Source organism: Protopterus annectens, chromosome 6.part0 (genome assembly GCF_019279795.1).
Source record: "Protopterus annectens isolate FY-2018-M chromosome 6.part0, PAN1.0, whole genome shotgun sequence".
Taxonomy (NCBI): Eukaryota; Metazoa; Chordata; order Ceratodontiformes; family Protopteridae; genus Protopterus; species Protopterus annectens.
The window spans coordinates 1,294,391,244-1,294,407,456 of record NC_056737.1 but is presented as its reverse complement, the minus strand read 5'-3'; the positions used below and the strand labels follow the sequence as shown (position 1 = coordinate 1,294,407,456).

At 39.0% G+C, this 16,213-nt stretch overlaps 1 protein-coding gene across 1 annotated transcript in view; it reads right to left on the bottom strand.

The window, feature by feature from the left end:
* Positions 1 to 16,213, bottom strand: part of ACVR2A (activin A receptor type 2A) — a 1,507,426-nt gene that overhangs the window by 881,816 nt on the left and 609,397 nt on the right. Inside the window, exon 2 of the mRNA XM_044074861.1 lies at positions 3,170 to 3,383. Coding sequence (XP_043930796.1) covers positions 3,170 to 3,383 — 214 coding nt within the window. The remainder of the gene's footprint in view (positions 1 to 3,169; positions 3,384 to 16,213) is intronic.

Genomic DNA, 16,213 nt, shown 5'->3' with positions numbered 1-16,213 from the left:
AGTGGTTAGAAAAACATTTTATATAGCCCACCTAATCATGAAGGGATTCACATCTAGATCAGGGGAGGTCATTGTGCCTCTTTACTCATCCCTCATCAGGCCCATAATTGAGTACAATGCCCCTTTTGGGATGTACCTTACCAGACACCTGCAGCAACTGGAAAGACCCCAAAAGTACCTCACCAACAGGATCAAAGGGCTCAAACAGATGCCATATGCTACCCAGTTAAAGAAACTCCAGCTCTACTCAGTGGCATACCGCCTGTTCAGAGGCGATCTGTGCCTGATGTATAAAGCCATGTCCAACCGGAATTAATGGACATGCTGCACCTCAGAAAATCCAAATCCCATCGAGCTACGCGCTCGAGAGACTTGAACCTCAGCACTGAAATAAATAGGACATGCTGGAGGGACAGATTCATAACCCAGAGGCTCCCTTCACTCTGGAATAAAATCCCAGTCCAGGTTAGGCAGAGTCCCTCACTGACTCTCTTCAAGAGGAATCTTGATGAGTGGATGGGAGATCGTAGGTTTACCCCGGGTATCACTTCTGTGTCACTGTTAGACAGAGGCACAGTATACTAACCTCGAAAAAGGGCATAGCAAAATAAATTTAAAATGGGTGGCGAAAGCCAAACACATTCTGGCTAGGCTTATAAATGCCCTAGGGCAGATAGCCTAGTATGAACCTATGAACCTAAGGGGTTGCATTTTGGGTAAAGAAGGATGCCCACAAGCTTTGCTGAAAACCTGGAGCTTTTGAAAAGGCTGAGACGGATCCAATGGATTGGATCCGACCCATCAGTGAGAATAAAGGCAAGACCAACAACATCACTTCCACTATTTTATAATGAAAAGGAAATGGTACCACAAGAATAAGATCAGTATGACTAAAACAAACTTTAAACTTGACAAAATTGGCAAACATATTGGACAAATGTGAACTAACTACTAACTAAAGCAGAATTCTTTTTAATGTTGATTATATTATATAGTCTAAAAGTGCTGCATAATAATACAATCATTTCAAGGCACACAATGTAAATAGTGTACATAACTAATATTTAATTAAGAGACTGAGTCGAAATGTCAATATACAACTCACTTTTCATTATACTATAAGAAAATGTTCCATTTTGTTATAAACATCTGAAGATGTCCTACTAATTTAAAGAGGACTTCGTCTTGCCAATAAAAACTAAAAAACTTATGAAAATAAAATAAAAAAGTTAACAGCTAAAGAAGCCAGAACATCATCATACGAACATTTTTCTACCCTGTATAAAACAGCCAACCACACGATACCACTGCTTACCTTTATGCACAATTCTTCTCTTATGTGTGAACAACTATTTTGCAATCTAAGCTACTGACGTTTAATTACAGCACATTCAGTGTTTTAACAGTAATTTTGAAAAAAAAAAAAGGAACAATAAAGGCCTCTGAAGATGTTCTGTAATCTTTGAAACTATCAGAGTTTAACTGTATTTCATAATTATTATATATATATATATATATATATATATATATATATATATATATATATATATATATATATAAAATTCCACAAATACCTATTTTATCGACCGCACAAATCAGCAAACATTTTCCAAGTAAACTAATTTGTAGGCAACACACACCGCAGTATAACAAACCCCCCTACTTATATATACCAACTCTGAGATTGCACTATAGTGGGGAAAAGGGCAAATTTCAACATGCTGGCCAACCAACTCTGTGCCCTGGGAAAAAAGTTTACTGATCTGAACATTCGATAAAAGTTCGCTGAACAGGGGTCGATGAACAGGTATTTGCGAAAATAGAGTTTTGATGAACTAATACAAACCTATGTTTAATTACATATATATATATATATATATATATATATATATATATATATACATACATACACACACACACACATATATATAAACATACAAACACACACACACATTATATATATATATATATATATATATACATATATATATACACACATATATATATGTGTGTAGTGTGTGTATATATATGTATATATATATATATATATATATATATATATATATATATATATATATATATATATATATATATATATATATATATATATATATATATATATATGTATATATATATATATATATATATATATATATATATATATATATATATATATATATATACACATACACACACACATATACATATATACATATGTGTGTGGGTGTGGTGTGTGTAAGTGTACATGTAGTGCATGGAGCACAGTGATTACTCTCTGAAACAGGGAAAAAGATAAACTTGTCAGCCACATCTCTAGACTGACACCCAATAAAAACAAACAGTGGCAGATGGTAAACAGCTTTTAAAAGCTGTTAGAACTTCACTCTGGCACACTTGTAAACAAAAGTGTGGCAGAACAAAAAATCTAACAGCTTTTACAACTCTTTGTCTTTCAAAGGGACGCAATCTCTGCCAGGTGTCTTTCTGACAGTGCTAAGTGCTTTACAGGCTTTGAATGCTATTAAAACACTTTGCACTCTAACACTCCCAACTCCATCCACAAATGATGGTATGCAAAGTAGATAAACCTCCATGCACTACAAAGAATTATGATCAGGTCACAGACTACATTTTACTGTGTGTTCCCAACATGAATGTCAAGATTTGCTTCTCAACAAAGCATCCATGTCTCGAACACAATCTGATTATGATCAAGTCTTTGACAGTAATTCTCTATATTACATTACTCATACACAGACCATTTTGAATTTTACAGTCAACTGCTTGTAACTTACACACAGTCAATATGAACTACACTAAGTACAATGCACACACCTCTGGCTGGTTTCAAACATTTATGAAGTAATGGGATTATACTGCTAAAGTTCATGGCTACAAACTACGGTGTTTTAAGAGTGGTATCAATCTGAGTTTATGGACACTATTAAATGTGCTTTTTATTACATAAACTTTCCAGTGCCTTTTTGGAGAAGATAATATTTAATGAAATTCTCAGCTTGTAATTTCTAGCAGAAGCATTTAATGGTGAAAGGACAAAACAATAGATAATATTTTTTATGAAATCAGGCCAAACAAACAAGTTTTATCATATCAGCAGCTTTAAGTTCTAAAAGCTTTTTAACAAGTAAAACCAAATATTAGAACTCACCTGTCATAGCAATTGACATCATCAAGCCAACAGCCTTGTTTAACTATTTCAATCGAACCAGATATATTCTTCCAAGTAGAAAAACAATGTTCTCGTTTATCTTTTTCATCATAACACGATTCAATGCCACTGCGATTGGTTTTATCTTTCTCCCAGTTTGCATTGTAGAATATGCACTCCTGAGTATCAGTCTCTGACCTCCCAAGTATAGCACCTGTTCAAGATTTGAAGAAAACACCTTTGTTAATGTTTCTGTTGAGCAGACCGCATACACAATGAACATTACTAAAACAGCATCTGGTTTCTACGAGACACATGCACTTAGAAACCTTTCAAACAAAAAAGATAAAAGGTAACCAATTAATAAAATAACTTGTTCGTCTTCTTGATTCAGCCAGTATCAGCTTTAAGAACAATCCAAAAATAAAAAGGACAACCTCTTCAAGCTAAACCTCTAAACAGACATGACTCCAAAGGTAATAGTGAAGTGTTGCTAACATAGCGATCAGAGTATACTAAGCTGGTGAAACTGGAGATGAAGTTTCAGTTCAACCTCCTTAAAAGTGAAAAGTATTACTCAAAAAAATAAATAAATAAATAAAGCCATCAGACCCATGTACTACCAGAGAGCTCAATGGCAAAGATGCTGGACTATAAAATGTAGCAACAGTGATCGCGTGTGCCAGTAGGAAGCTTGGGAAGAAACAGCCCTACAGAAGATAAAGTTGCTTTTCTGGGAGATAACAAATTAAGTGTCTGTATGCAGACGTGGTACAAGTATTTCATCAATGCCACTTAGATGCTTACCAGTATAGAGGGTGAGCCAAATACTAGGCTACAATAGCTTTAAGTCCATGAACATTCAAAGTCCTTCTCAGTGGAAGCACAATTATTTAAGTATCTCCCACTGTTGGCCAATGTTTCTTACACAAAGTAGTCTGTGGGGAGAAGGTAAGGAGTATGAGACTGCAACACATCGGACCTGCCTTTTTAGGACCGGCATCACTTTTGCAGAGGCTTGTAGTCTGCTTTTCTTATGTTGTTGACAAGTATGCATTTTCTCAAGAAAAACATTTAATGGCAAAAAAATTTCCAGAGTATAGAGAAAAGGAGAAAGAACAATCTGCTTAAAAATGACATTTTCCATTTTCTCTAGGTCACTTGAGCAATTTCATAAGATCAAAAATGACTTGCTTTTAATGGGACTACCAATAACTTTAAAGTTAACGTCAATAAGGAAAAGCTCCATGAACTGATATGTTTTTGTTTCAAAGCTAAAGTGGAGGATATGAATACCCATTTTAAAAAGTAATCCAGAGAACCAGAATCCTTGACTGATGAAATCAGGTTCATAGGTAGGTACTAGGCTATCAGCCCGAGGGCCTACGTAAGCCTAGCCAACAAGGTTCCCTGGCTTACACCACCCAAGAAAGTTATTTTCCTGTGCCACTATCGAGCAGAGACACAGAAGTGATCTCCGGGGTGTATTTCCTATTTCCCATCCACTCATCAAGATTCTTCTTGAAGAATGCTAATGAAGAACTTTGCTTGACATAGATGGGTAGCCTGTTCCAGAGTATGAGAAGTCTCTGGGACAGGAATCTATCCCACCAGCATGTACTGTTTATTGTGGTGCCAAGGTTTAGGTCCCTAGAGCGTGTAGCTCGGAGAGATTGGGATTTCTTTAAGTGTAGCATGTCCAACAGCTCTGGGTTTGACATAGCTTTTTATGTTAGGCAGAGATCACCTCGGAGTAGGCGATATGCTACGGAATAAAGCTGGAGTTTTTTGAGACGGTCAGTGTAGGGCATCTGCTTAAGGCCAGTAATCCTCTTTGTGAGGTACTTCTGTGGCCTTTCCAGCTGTTCCAGATGTCTTGTGAGGTACATTCCAAAAGGGGTGTTGTACTCTATAATGGGTCTAATGAGTGTCGAGTAGAGGGGAACAATTACCTCTTTTTTCCTGGATGAGAACCCTTTTATGATGAGGTGTGCCACGTAGAAGGTCTTCCTGACTACTGTGGTGATGTGACTATCAAAGGACAGACTACTGTCCACCTGGGTCCCAATGTCTCATCACACAGTTAAGTAGACTGCTGTCTAAGTAGTAGTTCATGGGTACAGATTTTTTATCAAAGGGGATGACAATGCACTTTTTGGCATTGAGCTTGAGGCCATGGCTCTGACACCAGGCATCTGTCTCAGTGAGGCCCTTCTGTAAGATTTCCACATCATTTGGGGACTCAACTATGACTCCTAGTTTGCAGTCATCTGCGAACTTCGTTAGCCAGAGGCCTTCTGTGCTAGCCTGTAGTTCAGAGAAGTAGATACCAAACAAGAGATGTCCCAGGACTGAACCCTGTGGTACTCCACTTGTCACTTGTTTGAGGTCAGATTTGGAGTGTGCAACTTTTACAGTGTGGGTTGTGTCAGTGAGTCAGTTGGCAACCCATCTTGTGACGTAGGGATTTATATCTAGTTTAGTGTGTTTAGCTATAATTCCAGAATGGGGGATGGTGTTGAAAGCCTTGGCGAGGTCAAGATAGGCTGTGTGAACCACCTTACTCTCATCTATGGCTTTGGTGACTGCCTCAAAGAAGTCGAACCGAGCTGGGTGGGATCCAGAGTTTGGAGGTTACCAATGTCTTTGTTTATCTGTAGAAGCACACTGAAAACATGGATTCTTTAGGAATGCAGTGTGCCAGATTTGGTGTTCTCAGATAATCAAAGACATTGCACAATGAGTTTAAGAGCTTTGTCACATTTAAGTTCAACAACTGTTGGCTCAGGATGCTTCAAGGAGAATTTTAAAAGTACTGTTTTGTTAATGAGGCAGTTGATACTGAGCCAAAACAAATCTTTTACCCCAACCATACATCAACACACACACACACACACACACACACACACACAAAACCACACGAGTAAGACAAAGTAGCATACAATACAATTGAGGCAGTACAACCTGCAATAAACAGACTGGTTGGAGTCAAGTGAGACTGGCAAGAGTTCTTCACAAATTGCAAAATAACCACACAGCATTCTACTGCAGTCACATAAGGAGTAAAACATCTAGAAGCAGACCACACCAAGTATAGGAATATAAACTGCCAGTATGCCACAAACAGCAAAGGTAAACGTACCGCAAAATTAAGAACTGTGCAGAAAACAGGATTCCTTGACTGGAGTGGCTTAGATTTGGCATAGTAAAGGTGAATGTCTATGATGAATCCTGCATGTACAGCTGCCTAATACTAATAAGCAATGATGCAGTGCAAACATGAAGTGGCTTAGATTGCTACTTACTTTTAATATTTCAGATGTAAAGTCTGTGAACCACACATAAAGCCTGTGAACAACACAGGAATAATATTAAAAATGGAGTTTATGCTCCCTCTCACGCAAGTTTTTTACTCTAACCCGTGCGTGGCAGCAATACACATTTTGGAAGTGGTAATCATAAACCAGATTTACAGGCGAGGGCAACCACAATCACAAATAATTTGCAGTCAATTAAAGGCACATTAACTTTGGCGATGGCTATACTGACTTTTGCAGGAAAAGTAGTGTTGTGCAGGTAACTTAGCTTAACAGTAGATGTTTGAAGAGATCATTGTTACTGTATTCATTACTTCTGTAACTTCTTTGCTAGGTTTCTTGGCATTCTGTCCAGTCTTCAAGAGCTCCGGTTCCTTCTCCCTATGCAACATATGCCTACCCCTAGGCATGCAAATGCATGCTGGTACCTACACTATCTTCAAAGCTTTCCTGTTCCTTAAACACAGGAGACTCCTTGTTTGCAGTCTCATGCCAATTACACCCATGGATAGCTGAAAGAACAACCCAACACATGCAGATACATATCACAGCCTAGGGTCACTGGCACACGGGGGGGGGGGGTCATACTCCATGTTAGGGCCCTACCAAGATTCAGAACTCTATCTTAGTCCAAAGAGGTGTGGGAGAAGATGATGAGATAAGCAGAAAAGAATCAGTGAGGGGGACAGAAGGAAAACAGATATGCCTGGATTTCTAAGATTTCTTTAAGGGGAAGCCCACCTTGAAGGATCACAAAGCTGATCCAGGCTGCTGTATCTCCAAGCAAAAACCCTCTTTTTCATGACAATGTCTTGAAATTCTTCTTTTGAGGTAAAAAACAAATGTACTCAGATGGCTATGAATGGTCTTAGGTGCAAAACCTTTATAGATGCTGCAAGTCTGGACACTGTATTTGGCTCCAAACAAGAACTAGTATGGAAGTCTGTAACAGCCAAGAGGGTTTGGTGCTTTTTCCATTTGTTTATAATTATGGCTTTACCTCAGGACTAAGAAGGCAGGGGTCCTGAAAGGGAGAATTCATTAAGATCATATTAATGTCCTCTGTGAAATCTGTAAGCTTGAGCTAGGCAAGCTGGTTCATCTCAATGCTATGTTCCACAGCCCTGGCTGAGTCTTCAGTGGAACTGCAGGATAGTCTCATTCAACAATGAAGAGAAAATTACCAATTAGGACAACAATTGTTCTTTGTGTGGCTCATCTAGTAACTGCAGTAGTGAATGGTACATTTCATCCATCTGGTTTTGCTGGCAGTTAGTTATGTGACATACATAATTTATGGCCATTACTGAAAAAGTGAAGGCCAAATAAATTTGCTTCTGTAGGTGATCATCATTCCTAGATCATACCCTTAGATTCCTAATCTTCTAGGAAGAGGGTGAGGGTAACACAAAGTGCTCTGGAAGCTTTGAAGACTTTTTTTTGTCCCTCCTTTCCTTCATTAATACTGGCCTGGAACCCCATGACCCAACCATGCCAGGTCTACTGTCTCCTTGCCCCCACCCAGAATGTTCTGGTATTGCTGGGGGCTGGTCATGGAACCTTAGGCATCCGGGGGCTCAGCACATCTTTGCATCCATCCAGATTTTTTTTTTTTTTTTACTATGACCTACCCACTTCTCTCCTCTCCCTTGCAGACCTATTGGTACGACTGAGGGGCAGGTGTGCAATGGAGACTTGAGGCATACTTCCCCACCTCTGCAGCAACTCAGCTATGTCTCCACCCTTCTTCCCCTCTTCTAGGCATTCCTACCAGGGCATCGCCTCCAGCCTCCACTAGGGATAAACACAGGAGAAGTACAGAGTTCTGCTCACTCATCCTTCCCTGCCACTCCATCAGCTACTAAACACATCTGGGTCAGTCAGGGCTTTATTCCTTGGCACCACTGGAGCAGTCTGGTATAAAGCCTTTTTAAGGGAAGCTGCTACAATGCCGATATTCAACTTGTGAGTCTTACTAAATGTTCCAGCAGCTGGAGAACCCTATCAGGTTACCCTGGAAACTGACAGATGTATTGGAGGTTTCTCATGTAGCACTGGTGGTCTCCAAGCATGTCCACTGATGGAGGGATCACCCAAGCGGTTTGCTGGCAGGCTAAAAGACCTTCTGAAATATTCTTTGCAGGAGGTGATATGGAGCGATCCATACTCCTTGTGTCTCATCACCTTTTAGACCTCTTTGAATGTCGGATCATCAGAAGTATGATAGAGAATCATCATCTGTTGTAAAAAGACTCTTAAGGGAACTGTCATGTTTCATCCTGCACTTTTTCCTCAGAATCTTTAATGGGCGGAGAATCTGCAGAATAGGAAGAACATTTTGCAGCAAGGCTGAGAAAGGATCAACTTCTAAAGTTTAAATAACCTACATGACTTCAAACTTAGATCAGTGAAATACCAGTAGACTAATCCCAAATGAACAAAAATGTAGAGTTTCCATCAAGAGTAGGCAAAAAAACATACAGTGAAAGTCCTTGTGTGCCTTATCATTCTGCGATTCAAATTCAGTGTTTGCTGCCCTGGGTCTGAAAAACACATATCCTAAGTTTGTCAAATGCCTGTAACCCAGGGTCAACCCTCCCATTTCCTGAATTCATATTCAGTGCTCACTTTCTAGGTTTACATCCTCTCCAACTTGCTGTTTACAGTCTGATGCTCAGAATGAAGCCCCTCCCACCGCCCAAATTCCCCGTTTTTTTTTTTTTGCCCAGGTTCACTCTCCCTATCTCCTGAATCAGTTTTCACTGCTCATCCTTTAAAAGGATGCCTAAATGATTAGTGTTGTCTTATGACTCCAGGATCTGGGATTTGTTCCAGATATGAATGTTAAGTGCCTACCATAATGACAAATCTTCATGATTCACATTTGTATACTTTAACACTAGCATTAGTTGCCGTAGCACTAATCAGCTCAGCATCTTTAAACTTCCCCAGAATCTAACTTCTTCCTCTTTATAGCTCTTCTGCTTTTCCAGACTGAAAGTGCCCTGGAACAGAGAACACAAACTACAACACAAAAAATGCTTATGATTATCCCTTCACATCTTATCACCTCTTAAGATTACTTTGAACATCCCTCCAGACCCTTTCAGACAGGGGATAGAGGAAAGTGGACAGGTATGTTGAAGTGGACGAACATGAATCATGAAGACAGAAGTTATGTACTTTTCCTTAAGAATGTGTCATACAAGATCCAATCTAGTCACTTCAATAGATGTGATACTGTCCCCAGCTCATCCTCCTGGAAAGCATGAAGTCAGGACATTTCTGACTATATCAAATTCATATCCTGGCCTAGACATGGAAATCATATCCAGCCAATAGCATTTTGTAAAAGTAAAATACATCATCTACAATGTCTAAAACAGGAGGGATAGCAAGAGGCCTGTGCTGAGGAAGTAAAAGAAAATCTCTAAGCCTTTTCTTAGATTCTGAGTAGTCTTGGCTCTCCCAGTGGAAGTGCTCCCTCATGGTATGCAGGGTTTCCCCAAAAGAAAAATCCTCAGGAAGGGAGGCTGAAGGATAGATTCTTCAGCATCGGAATCCTCATAGTGAGGGAGTGAGGGGGGGGGGGACCCCTGATCAAAGTAATTAGGTCTTTGGCCATTTTGAGCATCTGTTTTTTAGGCATGGAGGCCTGTCCATGGACTTGCTGTACTTGTTTCTTTGTCTTTAGTGGTGCTTTGGTCTTTGCCTTTGGAGCTGTAGTCGGTTTTATATATAACTGTGTAGGCCTGAAAACACCCTCAGAAGCCAATGCCTGCTCAGCGGCTCCAGACCCATCTGAGGGAATATTTTCCAAGTGTCCAATACCTTGAGTTTCCAGAGGCCTAGTCTGCTCCACGTGGGAGTCGGAAGCGGCCTGCAGCTCTGAGGTAGCAGGCGTCAGGGGCTGCGAAAGTGTCCAGTCCATCTACTGCAGGTCTTTGCAATGCAGGAGGAAACCGCAGTACCTGGAGGAAACCCACGCGACCACAGAAAGGACATGCAGACTCCACACAGAAGGCACCCCAGCCTAGAATCAAACCAGAGAACCTCTTGCTGTGAGGTGACAATGCTAACCGCTGCACCACCGCGGCCGCCCAAACAGGATGACTTCCTCTCAAGTGTTTTGAAACAAATTTTTCACCTCCCTTTTGTGCCACGGCAATTTGTACCTACACAACTATGATGCACTCCCTCACCCATTCATAACATAGAGATCTTGACTTATCATTGTAACACTTGAAAAATATATTTTCAATACCCTGATATCAATTAATTTTTATGGCCACTGACATTGGGGCAGCAATAGTGTGGAGATGAATCCACAAGCTTTAATGGATACATCTCTGCAAAGTAAGAGGTTAGTCATGGAAAGCTATAGACACTTCCACAGGATAACTGTGCCCTGACATCATCAGGGATTCAGTAAATTTTTTTGGCTTATGATTTAAAAGTTTATGGAGCTTTTTATTTAAAACATTGCCTAAATTTATTAGGACTGGCCCAGAAGGCAGATGCACTGGTACACTTAATCCATTATGTGTCTTGATCTTTAGGAACACTAAATCAACTGGACATTCATCACAGGCTAAAAGAGAAATATCTAACACTAGCAGACTGAGTATCCACAGTGTCACTAATTGCAGTGGGAGTAAAGAATGAAAAGCAGAATATGTAGTTACAGCTTCTGGTCAGTCACAGGCATAATCAGTGGCCTAATGAATAAGGAATTGGCCTCCTAAACCAGGGATTGTGGGTTTATGTCCTGTGTGAGGTGATATAACCTTTACGCAGGAGGTTGGCAAAATGATTAAGGTATTTACCTTAAAGACACAAGGTGCAGGCTTTGAGTCTTACATGGGGTAATTGGCTAGGCTTAAAATGGCCCACAAGGGCAGCTAGCCTAGTAGTAATCTATGAAACTATAACACCTGTTGATAACTGAGGTAATTTGTCATAACAATTTTCTTCATCTGCAAATCCTGGGTATTTATGTACTGACATAATTGCAACTCCTCACAGACCCATTACAATTAGTGTCACAGAGGAATTTGTTCTGTGGTAATATATTTTTTCACCTGCACATCACTGAATAGTTCCAGTAAGCTTATTTTCCTCTTTATGTACCCAAAGCCAGATTTGCTGCCAAACAGTTTACCACATTACCCAAAAAAAAAAAAAAATCAGTTTCGGATCATCCATGGTCATAGCTCATTACCACTCTAATTAGTGCACTCGCTATAGAACTCTCACAAATGTGTTGTTAGTCAGTCATCTCACAACCTACAGTCTTCAACATCTCACCTAATTCCATCCTTACAATCAAACAACCATGGTTACTTATCATTCCCCTTACTGGTCCCAAAACTATGGGGGAGTGGGGCATTGACAATCACTATTACACAAATAACTTTTAAAATAATATTCAAGTAGGCAGTAAAATATCTGATTATGATATGGGACTACAGACTGACAACAGTAGTCACATAAACCTTTTTGATTCCAGCTTATCTAGCATGTCCACCCAAGTCTTTGTTGTTAAACTCCCAACATCTCCACAGTCTGATGAGCTCCTGTATGAGAATGCAAATATCATAGTAAACTTACGTAACAGTAGCTAGTCCTACCAGTGTTGCATACTTTCCTGTTTCTCTTGTGCTCCCATTCCAAAGTTGTAAAGATTGCATTTTCATACATAAGAAAAATATCACTGAATATGTTAGACTTTCCAAATAGCAACTTTAATAAAAATCAGACTGTCACACATCAAATATTTCGTATTTCCATGTTCTCACTTGCATTTTCACTACTAAAATTTACTGTAAATGATATCATACCTTTCAGCTGTACATATTTTTGCAGAATGTCCACACTTTTGCCTCATATTTTTGGTCTGTTCCTCATAAAAATTGTGGGTTTTTTGACAAATCACTGGGATGACATAAGGATTAAGGTCATTAAATAATGACATCCATTTGAGTTTCAGGCTTCATATCCTTCAGAAAATGCATGGTAACACAAATCTTGTTATTCTAACAACTTTCTAAGTTTATAAGAGCAATAATTAAAATGTGTCCCTATTTTTGGGCCTTTATCCCTCCATTATGTCAGGCTTTGTCCAGGTTTCTTGTGCTAAGAGGTTGAGAGTTATAAAGATAATGCTCCTCTTCATCATCACTTTATCTGCAAATCACAGGTATTTCTACACTGACTACTGTAAGGGTATCTCTCTGTGTATATTTTGTACTATTGTTGTGTGTAGATCTTTTCTCCCCATGCTTCTGCTTAAAAGGGCACTACTCAGATTCTCACAGTCAACAAATATATAACTCACATCTGCAGCAATAAAACAACGGAAAAAGCAATAAGCAAATGAAGCAATATCCAAACTCCATTTTGGTGTCTGCCCAAAATTAAACAAATGCTATTCAATTGTATACATTAAATATTCTTAAGCTCTAATGGACTAGTGGTAAAACATCTCCAAGGAAGATTATACAGAATTTAAGAGCTTGGATCTCATCTCAGTCTTATCACCGAAACGTAATAAAAGCACCCACCACTTAAAGAAATATTTGAACCCTACAGCCTAACTTCCATACCAAGTAAAGCATGTGTATGCTCAACATTGCTTCTCCAATAAAGCATAATTTCCCAATAGTTTAAGAATGTCCCTCCTCGAGCCAGTAAAGAAGTCAAAGACATGTTTAACCAATTATGAAACAGAAATATACTACAATATTAGAGAACTTCAATAATTAAATCTACTTTCCATCTGAAAGTCCTTGTTTTTTCTTTGAAGTCTGTTAAACTTAGTATCCTAATTTCAGTTACTAACAGTGACAGCAGGTGGGAAAGTCCTATTGCTCTGTGAGAAAGTTAATTTGTAAAAAAAACACCTTTTTCTGCTAGAACAGAAGCTAATTACAGAACATTTGATAATGAAACTACAGACAACCAGCGGTTTGGGGCATATTAAGCAAGGCTGTCATTCTTTATCTGTAATGGCTCTGTTAAATCACAGACTTCTGCAGAACATAACATTTTCTGTGGTGTACACCAACACAGTTCTGAACCAATTTACATTCAGTTCCTTTCACATTTTATCAAAACCTACAAATAAGTGAAAAGTTGCTCCATCATATTTTTCTACCATTTGAGCTTCACTTGTAATATAATTCACAGCTGCAACAGCAGATGCAAATTGCAAACTAAATTGCAAGTTCTTGTGAAGTCACAATATGTCTGCACAGTTAATTACTGATGATCAGAAAGTTATTTATAGTTCTGTAACACTGTAAAAGATAACGTTTTTTATTCACCTTAAATGTCATGCACATCAAGAGACGTGTTTCATAAAAATCATTTCACTGCAAAAGAAAAACACTGGTGTATTTTCTTTTTATCAAAGCTGTACTGGGTTGGGGTTTAGTTAAGTCACATGACTTGTTCTTGCTGCATAACTGCGACAAAACTCTAGAGATACATAATTAAGTTACAACACATCTCTTAACACACAGTGATAAATATGTATTTAAAAAAGGGCCAAATACTATGCATCCATGCCTAGAGACTACAACTACAAAGACAATTATTTACATTTCTAAAAACTAAATAAGTAAATAATTTTGAACAAGAATATAACTTCAGATCTTCTTGACCTCAAAATACTATATGCATCACTAAATTAATTGTTAAGGCTACCGCTATAGCCATCCACCTATATAATCCTGGTGATTCCCATAACCTTACATTAACCAGTACATGTCTTACCCTCAAACGTTATACACACACACACACACTGCAACCTGATTACTCTTCGACATGAAAAAGACTTCCTTTGAAGGCAACACACACATACCAGATACCAAAGGTATATCCAGTCAAACACTGCAGAAAGCACTAAGCAGCTTCCCCTCCTGAGGGCCTAATCCTTTCATTTCCAAGTCCCAGGCATCTTTGAACTTCCCTGTTGAAAATAATAAGCCAGGGCTTCATGATATGCATTCTGGGGCCCTATCACACCTTCTGCAAATGTGAATCAGTACTTGTTTAATCTGTTGTGAACCATTCCTCTTATAAGTGCCACTCAAGCCCTCTCCTCCCTTTGTCCTCCTTCAACGCCTACTCGCTTCTGACACTGTACAAGACAGATGAGGTAGTGGTAATATTTGGACAGAGTAGTGCATAAAGGCACAGATGTTCAAAGTCTTGCCAGAAACCTCTACCTCTCCCATCCCTTTATCATTCAGTTAATTCTATGCTCAACACTTTTTACATGAGGAAAAGAGAGGATTTGCTACTACAATATACTGCTCTGAAATCCTTCTAGCAGAGATGACAGTTAACAAGAGCAGAAATTTCCCTGATAAAAATGCTGGAAGTGGCAAATGGACTAACTTAAAATGAGTTACAGTAAGCTTCTCCAATGCAAAATCTAGCATCCAAGAAGAATCAGGATCTCTAATATAAAGCCCAAGAAGATCTATCATAAAGGAGGATAAGGACTAGCTTTCTAGCTTGTGAAAGTAAGAGATGGCTGCCAGAGGAAGCGTGACTATGGAAGAGCCGAGGTCTGGGTCAAACAAACAAGACAAAATTCAGACTGAATGTTGGGGGAGGGCACCTATACAAACAAATTAGCCTGACACCCAGACACAGAACAACTTCTTACCTTTGTTGTTTTTTTGGGATGGAATATCTATATGACCTTCCCAATAAGAATCACACTGTCCAAAACTCAAAGAGCTTTGATCACTAGGACAAGAAGAAGAATCGTTGTCAGCTACAGCTTGGATAGGGATGGGTTCAACTTGAGTTAAAAATGTGACATGAAAGTTCTTGTGGATCAAAAGAAAACTGTATATATATATATATATATATATATATTAGTTATCTTACCACAAAGTTCTACACTGTCTAAACCTACCAGCACCACAGTAACTATTTATTAATTATATTTTTTTCCCAAGCCTGAATACTCTCATGGGGCAGACATGCTGAAGTGATCATGTTTTCTTGGAAAGCTATTTCTTGCCCATAATGCACTATACACAATTAACATGACATTACTTAAGTCACAGGTGATGAGGTTACAAACTCTGTTGCCAGATTATAGACCCATTCACTTTAAATGTAAATAGTAAGAAACGCTGTCAAGTTTGACAATCCTCAATAAAAATGTCAGCATTCCAGTGACTCTTGCATGTGTTTCACCTACATATGTATTACTGTCCATGAAAACGTCTTGCAACTCTAAAGGATACAGAAATAACTCCAACTTTTTAAAAAGTGATATTTTTTGAGTTATAGCTACTGTCTTTTTTTCTCTGAGTCAGCCTAGCCTGACTATTGTATTGCTTTGCCTGCAAGCACTCAAGGCTGGTATTAGCATTTTGGGGGCCCCCAGCAAATGTCACGTTCCAGTCTAAGTATCACCCTATCACTGCCACCCCTTGTAAGCAATTTTTTAGTTCATGCAGCAACCTTTTAGGAGTAGTACGCAAAACCTGACCTGTAGCTATAATGCTCTTATATTACAACAGGCCTGTGCCTGTGCACCATATATGTTAGCCCCTCTCAAACAGACACTTATATTGGTATTTACTTGTAACAGTGGTGCATTACAACAGTTCTGGACTTCGTGAAATGGCCCCCTAGGCCTACTGTTTCAGCCACTCCATACACACACTCTCCAGTCTGGGATCCCCATACTATGCATGTT